Source organism: Microchirus variegatus, assembly GCF_963457635.1.
Source record: "Microchirus variegatus genome assembly, chromosome: 5".
Classification (NCBI taxonomy): Eukaryota; Metazoa; Chordata; class Actinopteri; order Pleuronectiformes; family Soleidae; genus Microchirus; species Microchirus variegatus.
In genome coordinates this window covers 21,014,293-21,023,220 of record NC_139806.1, presented here as the reverse complement: position 1 = coordinate 21,023,220, position 8,928 = coordinate 21,014,293, and the positions used below count along the sequence as shown (strand labels likewise).

Sequence of the window (8,928 nt, the reverse complement as noted above, 5' to 3'; positions counted from 1 at the left end):
AAAGCGGTAGATAATGGATGGATACATATATTTTAGTGGGAGGCCACATGAAATCGATTGGGGGCCACATTCATTGGACGTTATATACTATATTCTTTAAATAATGTTGAAGTGTCAGAATCAAAATCAGGAAAAAAAGGGTTTTACATGACTTCAAAATATGTATTTCATCTATATGTCTGAACACTGTAAAGTGGCATAGAACTTTAATGCTTGTAAAGCATATTTGAAAAGAAAATACACAAATACAGTCTGTTCATTGTATTATTAATAGATATGAAGAAAACACCAAACTTTACTTAATAATAATAGTATATTTTTAAGGATGTTTGGAAAATCTAGATAAAATGATTTGTGCAAAAACTAAACGTGTGCCATGGTTGTACAGTTCCACTGTCGTCAGTTCAGACAGATGTTGTGGTTCTTAGCTCCATCTTGTGGATCCATCAGGTAAAACTGCAGGCTCAGAAATCAGTGTGTGTTGTGTGTGAGGTAGAACCTCATTTCTGAGGAAGTGGTTAAGTTGTAGTTGTAGGTTAAGGTTAGGTTATGGTTATAACTAGTTATGGTTATGGATGAGGCTTAGACTAAGATGAATAGCTGCACAAAGGTTAAGGGGTGTATACCTGTAACATTGTGCGGCCAATGCCTTAAATTTCTAATGTTGCTAAAATGCTTTTAAAATATACATTTGGCTCCGACTATAAACAAAACAAAGCAAAATTAAAAGAATCCAATCACAAACAAGATGTCAACTGAACCATTTTATTTTCTCAGGGACATGTATGAAGCCATAAGGAAGATTTGCTTTCTCATATCACACAATGTCAAAAACATCGAGTTATTTTCTGATCACCTTCACATCAACATAACAAACACACATTACCAACTACTTATTTACTGACAGCCAGGGGTTTGGTACAGAGCCTGGTTCAAGTCTCGAGTCTGATCCAGCTTCAATTAGAAAACCATTATGTGGGCAAAAATGAGCTTCCAGCAAAGACACCTTAGGGAGATAACTACATGTTATATTCAAGGGTTTGTTCTTTCTTTCAGAACTTCACAAGAAGAATCAAAGTCAAATCACGGGGGGGGGAAAGTTCAGACAATTAGCAATGAGCTGTGGTCTGTCGTCTCAGTAGAATGAGGCCTCAAGAACAAAATGGGTTTCAGTACGTGTCAAAAACAGACATTTGACTGAATATTCACTTCCATTCTATTCTAATGTCAGCCAAACTATCAGGGAACTGGCAAGAAAAATATATATAGCTTGATTTACCATAATTTATTTGTAAGTTAACACACACGGGATACAGTCCAAACAATGTAGCATCCAGCTTACAGGAGCCTCTGTACAAATGAATATTATACAGCTATAATGGTGCATTTAGTGTAATGTACCAAGGGTCCAACATCATCTGCTATTCAAAGTAAACTCTACACACACGTCTCTGTTTTTTCCTTTTTTTTTTTTTTTTACATACATGAAGGAATCTTATGGAATGTCAAAAATATTTAGAGACACAGATGTGAACAATTAACATTTAATACAATGTGTGTTTGTGTAAAATAAAGACATTCGGATTATGATTTAAAGAGCTGGTTCTGTAAGTCTTGGTCACACGAGATTATTTAAAATACAAGTCACAGACCAAAGTGTTTCCATTAACACCTCTCGCTGTTGGTACTTGTTGCCTCGTCTTCCTGTGTTTCATTAATTCTTGTAAATGTGAGTGAAAGTGATGATGCCACGACAGAATTGAAAAAGACTCATTGGGAAAAAACACAGCAGCTATGATTAATGAGATGTGCCCAGACAGTTTCAGGAGGTAAGGACATTAATGACATATTTAGAGCAGGTCTGCTGCTGCTGTGATTTGTCCTGTGTCACATCACTAATGATTCAGACCAAGATCCTTCATTTTCTAGCGCAGAGAATCTGACAAATACTGTATTTGGGCCACGACGTGGAGTAAGGACCACTTGTTAATTAGTAAAGAACAGATAAAGAAACAACAAAACAAAAAAAAACAGACCAGGCTACGAACACAACAATTAACACCCTCATGCTTCACAGGAAAATAGAAAAAAAAAGGAAAATCAATCACAAATCCAGCGTACACACGCACACGCACACACACACACAAATATATTTCAAATACTCTAGTGTAATTTTTAACTCATCATTCACCCAAGAGAGGTCACACAAAATTATGCCACAGACTGTTGACTGGCAATAAATCCAAATGTTGAGTCCTTCTAATTGTGTGCGTTTTTAATTTTACAGCTGCTTCAATCATTTAATCCCAGGTTTTCTTGCTTAACCTCTGTGTGTATGGATGACGGTTAAAAATGATACCAGGCAAATAGAGACATTTAAATAATTTACGATGTATTTACACAATAATCCATCTTTTTTTTTTCTCAGCAATGTCCATCTTCTCAGTGCGGGAATGACTTCTAGTCGCCCATTTTTACTTTTGACGTCTGTAGGAGGAAAAAAAAAAAAGGAGTTATTGAAAAATCTTAAATGCAAACAGTAAAAATCAATCTGGAAGACAAACATTTTTAAGGGGGTTTGTGGAAGTAATTACGGTTTATATTACATTTTTCAACAAACCATGAAGATATTTAGATTCAAGTGTGTCTCAATTCACCTGCAGAATGGCTACAATAACTCCGAACAGGCCGATGGCACTGCCAAAGATTTCTACGATGAGAATCTTCACGAAGAGGCTGGCGTTCTGGGCGTCTGCCAAAGCTGCTCCGCTGCCCACGATGCCGACACAGATGCCACAGAAGAGGTTGGAAAAACCCACGGTCAGACCAGCTCCAAACATAGAGTATCCTTGTAATCAGAGACATATCATGAATTATCAACTTAAATGCCTTGTGTTAACATAAACATGTAGAAGTGTGTTCATTTGTGATGTGCATCCAGTAGCTTTATGCCACTTTTCTTACCAGCTTGGTAGTTCCTTGCTCCAATAGCATCGGGGGTTGTTCCACTGAAGTTCTGTAAGAGAAAACATTTTTTTGAGAACCGACCAGCCATACTTAATTTAATCAAGTTAATTATATGTAGTAAAGTTAAGTATATATCACCGTTTTGTTGAATTATCAACAATAACAAAGGTTCTTGCTCACCTCAGCCATGTTGCTGATTACAATCGCCATGATGATCCCATAGATCGCAACAGCTTCACAGAAGATGATACTGTGGAGGGAGACATTAAAAATCAAATGAAGTTACATTTATATAGTTTTAAACATGAAGCTGGTACAAAGCACCGCTTTAGACTAACAGCAACATACTGTGAAAATGGCTGAGTATGGGGACTGTTATTCACTCACTAACATGACACTTATTCACTGGCTCACTTATGTCAGCAGGACTCTGCATTTTCCTGATGTATTAAGTGGTTCAATTTTCTTCTTTTATATAACCTTCTTATATATCAACCTATTTTTACTTTGGCAAAATGTTTCATTTAGAAGCAACATTTGAAGCAGAACTTTGCAAGCCACTAGAGTTTTGGAGTAGTTACACCACTGTTAACATCCATCCATCCATCAAATGTGTTGCATGCTTCTGTGTTTTTTATTATTATCGCAAATTCAAGATGTTTACTCGAATGTGGCCCCTCACTCAGTCAGACATATGTTTCTTCTTCTTCGATTCCTCCAACAACAGTTCTCTCAGCTACCTTTTCACTGACTCTCCAATGATGAACATCTAAAATAACACGGTCACATTCAGTGCTGGTACCTGGCTAGGTGTGCGTATGTGTATGTATAGTGAAGCAATACGCATTTCTCATGAGACCTGAGACTTTATGAGACCTAAAGCTTGTTTCCCAGTGGCCTACCTGACCAAATTCTTGGTTTTGATCCGTGGAGCCTTGACACCTCCACCAATGATGCTGGAGCCAGTGATGTAAATCCCCCTGAAAAATAGACATTTTGTACATTATGAGGAACTATCAGGTAATATAAAGATCATTTAACCAGCTACATCTACCGAAAGCACAGGGAATGAAAACTTAAATACTATTTCACAACAGTAAAAAAGCATCCAAGACCCTGAAAATGTAAGTCATAAAGCACTAGGATAGACTGCAAACAGTAGTGATGTCAAAACCACCAAAGGAGGTTACAAAAGATCAATCTGACTTCAATGGCAGCATATTTTATCTCCAATGCTCATAGCAGCGGCTACAAATCTAAAATATGTCGAGGATATGTAGAGATGGGCAAACAAACGAGACAACGTACTTCTTGTTAACTTTAAATGATGTGAACAAGAGAACACGAGGTCAGGATCTGCAGTAAGGACCGTTATTATCTTGTGAAGAAACATTGAGATTGTTTGGTGTAACACTATTATCCAACTAGATAAGATACAACATGTTGAAGCCCAGAAACACCTGCCCACAACATCTGAACTGTGTGTAGCTAATAAGCCGCTTGTAGCAGCTGATGCGTGTGCTGCATCGTTTCCTCTAGTTGGCTCTTATCGAGCTGTTCAGTCTGTTCTGATAGCATCGGTCACTGAAAGAACTTTTTGACTGGGTTTCAGTCAAACCAATACATTATTTAACCCATTTAGTGCAGCTTTCCCCCACATTTTACATTTCATTCTGACTCATCTAGTCCCACAAACCAGCTACACTGGGCTGACAGCAGAGCAAGCTGTGGCAAATATATATATATATGAAAAAACAGTAATAAGATTCAAAAGGTTAGTTTTTGTTCACCTCTCTGCAATGTTATTTCAAGTACAGAAGCTTCATTCATAGACCCTGAACTGACTTTATAACACACTCTAATGCAACTATTAATCAAAAATCTGAAGTAGTTTCAAGGCTCTGTATCAGTCATCATTTTTTTCCACTTCTAGCCCTTTCAAGCCAGCTTTTGGTCTAGACATAAATATTTTGGACACTGAAACATTCTTCAAGCTCTGACATTGCATTTGTAGTGGCCATTTGTCAACAAATAATAGTTCCAAATCAAACTTCAAATTATACGAATCAAAAGGCCACTGTTGCACCATGGGTTGTGGTGTACGGGTATGAGAAAAACATAATGTCCAAAAAAATGTCAACGAACCAAAAAGGCAAGCAAACAAAAGAACGTGCCTCTCCCGCTCCGGTAAAAAAAACATTTTCCCACCCAGGTGCATGCTGGTCCCTTACCGACACAGCCTACCTATATGACTTCCGGTGCTTCTCTAATGTGCCCAAATGAAACAAAACACAACTAATAAACAAGAAACACCTAAACTAAACAAATAATACAACTATAATACTGATAGAATTTTAATCATAATGAAATCAAATAAATTGAATAAGAAAAATCAAAACTAAATACTCACTAAACAAAATACTTAACAGAGATTTTAAAAAAAAGGACTAGGCTGCAGTTCATTAAAAAAGGGAAATATCTCCATCTTATGGAAACTACATTGTTCCTGTACTACTATGATTTTCATCATGTTCTTTCCTGAGTTTCAAAAAAGAGGAAATGAAATGAAAGATCTGTATATTTATACTTTCAAGTGCAACCATCTCTGCAGTGCATACTTAAGACTGTAGAATACATTGTCTGGTACTCACCAGGCAGCACCAACCACAGACAGAGAAATGGCCAAGCCAATACCCAGATTGGCCCACATGAAAGGAGAAGTCTCTGTCAGAAACCTGGGAGTAAAAACAAACAGCCAATGAAGACTCTGCAAGTCACTAGTGTCGAGTGTAAAAAAAAAAGTATGAAGTTGGAGCCATCAGACCATCAACAACTTTACTCTCCTTGTGTCATACTGAATAAGCTTGTTTGGTTTTTTTGTTTTTTCTAAGAGCAATCAGTACCATGACTACTTACCATGCCACATCGAAGCGGAACCCAAGGTCAAATATAGTGTAGCAGAGTCCTATACAAAAAGAAAATGGAAGAATTTCTTAATTCACAAGTGAAAAAATGGAAGTGGTCAAACAGTAAGGTGCAGGTTCCCCAAAGTTTGAGCTTATCCTGCTTTAATACTATTATGTTTACTTTGTGGTGGTGCGTTTCATACATTTCTAATGCAGCCACTCACGACACAGTCATCACAGTAATTACCCTCAGGCCAGACACTAAGGGGAGTGTCAAGATTGATATATGTATACACTCATCAGCCACTATAAAAAAAAAGGTACACTTCTTCAACTGCTTGTTAAAAATAATGTTTACTCGGCCAGTCACATAGCAGCTATGACTGTATGTGTACATCTTACACCTTTGATTTCTTAGGACAATTAAATGCTTAAATTCAGTGGTTCTCAAAAAAAAAAGAAAATATTATCAATGTTAAGATCTCAACACCATTATCACCAACAATAAAATACAGTGGTGTAAATAGGTTGATTTATTCCCCATAAGATAATTTGCTCTCCAGAGGAAGCTCACATACCACAGTTTGAGAATCATGGCTCTAATTCAAGACATTTTAAAATAATATTTACAGATGAATCTCTTAAGAAGTATGTATGTTTTGTCAAACGTTCCTGTGATTGTATGACGTGTGAAGTGACGTGTATGACACAAGTGTTTTTGAACAAATGACATGCCTATCTACATTAAGTTATTTGAAATGTAAGTCTCTCGTACACCATACGTACAGTAAAGTCACGTTAATGTTCTACAGTCATGTAGAGAAGCTGCAGCCTCAGTGTGATAACTCACGCTCACGTGAAAAGTGCAGCAGTTCCCTTTTTGGAACCGTTTTAAACCCAGTTAGCCGCACAAACAGCTACGCAGCTAACGTTAGCTTAACTTGAACGAAAGACACGACCCTTCTTAAAAAATAAACAAAATGTAGCACAGGCTTCCACAACAACTCGCAACCAAATAACGCATTTGTTTTATTAAATGAGTCACTATAATTTAAAATAAACACTGCAGTCCACAGACTGAAGACACTGACACAGCTGCGACCCGTATGTTAGGAGCTACTGCTAGCTAGCTGCTAGAGCTAAGCAAGATGTACCTATTCCTTTTGAATGTTGGCAGCAAGACATTTTTATAAGTGGTAACAGCGTCTCGTAATCTGATATCATTTGGCGTCAGTGTAACAATCACCTCATCTCGTGCTAACAAACTAGTCTGGCTTTGCAGCAGATGCTAGCGAATAAAATGGAAACAGTCGCAACCCGTTGTGATCCCATGATTTAGCCTGGTCCCTGATTCTAGCTGTCAAACGCGTCACACCGGCTCTGCTACAGCGACACACACACTAAATGTTAGACAGATCCACAACGCAGACGTCTTCATTAATGTATGTATTCATTCTGAGTAATTTCGGGGGGGAATCAAATCTTACCGACGATTAGTATGGTGCTCCAGAAGGCCAAAGTGACCCCCGTGTAAAGAATGGCGTGTCCGTTCATCATCCACTCCAACAACATCTACCCGGCGTCCGAACCTGCAGAATCACAGAGATGCACTTGGCTCAAATTAAAAATTTGAGGCCAGTGAAGGCAAAGTTCGCTCAACGATAGTTTAAAGAAGGAGCGCTAAGTGTCGGCCGATGGACGAGGAAGAGCGTCAAAAGGAGAAGGAGCTGTGTGCTGTCAGCTGATCCTGCAACACTAGCATGTGACCAGGAACCGGAGGGCTGCGTTCGATTATGTTTTTAGTTTCGTCTCCTAAATAGAACCGTTTCTTCTAATAACGACTTCTAAACTATTCAGGAACACTAAGTTTCGTCTCCGCCAGCGCAATCAATTACAGTAACTCATGTAGCACTACTATATTTCATTTAGAGGGAAATATATACTTAAAGCTTTCATAAGTGTGGACCACGGCCCTCCCGTGGACCTTAGTGGTACTGCACGTGGGCTTTGCTTTCTCCATTGTACCACATTAAGTACTAACTATTACATTCAGACTGTATTATACTCTTATATATATATATATATATATATATATATATATATGTATATATATTTTGTCAATTGCACATGCATTTATTTTTTTCATTTGGATATTTGACATTTATTTTGGAAGGATTTTTGAATGCAGGGTTGTAGTTGTAGTTGTAGTAGTCCATTGTTTTTTTTGTTTTTTTTGTTAAGAATATAAATACTTCCCAAACCACATATTTATTACAAGAACACATTACAATGTAAAACCTTTCCGGACATAAGCTTTATAAATCATGGCTGCAGCGCAGGATATAGCCACTAGATGTCCCTGTTGTACTACAGTGGACAAGAACCTATCAGTATATTCCATATTTCATATTTCACATTAGTGTTGCTGGTGTTTAACCACTGTAGACAGTACATTATGCGATGTTTCTGTCTGTTCTTCTTATCCCACGTCCCGTTGTCTGTCTTTTCTTCATGTGGGTGTAAATGAATGACAGTGCTGATTCAAGAACAAACAATACCAGGCCACCTTGTAGATGTGCTGTATTTCTGAATTATTATTTTAAGTTTCATTTACATCTTAATCATAACTTGGATTTTGGCATAAAATATAAAATAAAACAAACTGTACAACATACAAACAACATATGAACTGGGTTTTTTATCAAAATGCAGAGTTGCATTTATTATAAGTGGGGGTTGTGGTAATGACTTAAAGTCAGGTATGATCTACTCGAGCATCTTCAGTTTTGATAATTGTTTATTGAATATACAGTATCCCGTACAAATCCTCTTAGAAGAACTAAAACCCAACAATACTCATTTACATATCCTTTACATATCACTTATCCCTTTTCTCAAGCTTATCCTCATTATATTGCAACTGCAGGAGAAATCTTGATGCTCAATACTGATACGTTGCCTACAGTATATCATTGTCTTTGAAACGTGACCCATGTCTGATATCTGCATTTACACTGGTAAACAGTTGAATAAACAACTACCCCCCCAAAAAATG

The 8,928-nt window shown here is 37.4% G+C and overlaps 1 protein-coding gene across 1 annotated transcript; it reads right to left on the bottom strand.

Annotated features, from left to right (window-relative positions):
• Positions 1-856: 856 nt before the first annotated feature.
• atp6v0b (ATPase H+ transporting V0 subunit b) lies at positions 857-7,552 on the bottom strand. Its single transcript, XM_083889966.1, has 8 exons — positions 7,361-7,552; positions 5,884-5,932; positions 5,619-5,702; positions 3,870-3,947; positions 3,148-3,217; positions 2,965-3,016; positions 2,658-2,848; positions 857-2,487 (listed from the first exon to the last, which is right to left on the bottom strand). Exons 1-8 carry the CDS (start codon positions 7,443-7,445, stop codon positions 2,461-2,463), a joined length of 636 nt encoding a protein of 211 aa, XP_083746092.1. The 5' UTR covers positions 7,446-7,552; the 3' UTR covers positions 857-2,460.
• Between the last annotated feature and the right edge of the window lie 1,376 nt (positions 7,553-8,928).

What these genes read in the sequence shown, in the direction of transcription:
- atp6v0b (XM_083889966.1), bottom strand. Translation starts at nt 7,445, where the DNA reads ATGTTGTTGGAGTGGATGATGAACGGACACGCCATTCTTTACACGGGG. An exon ending in TAATCAGCAACATGGCTGAG is followed by an intron (nt 3,017 to 3,147) that starts GTGAGCAAGAAC and finishes TTTCTCTTACAG; the next exon opens with AACTTCAGTGGAACAACCCC. An exon ending in TTATTGTAGCCATTCTGCAG is followed by an intron (nt 2,488 to 2,657) that starts GTGAATTGAGAC and finishes TTCCTCCTACAG; the next exon opens with ACGTCAAAAGTAAAAATGGG.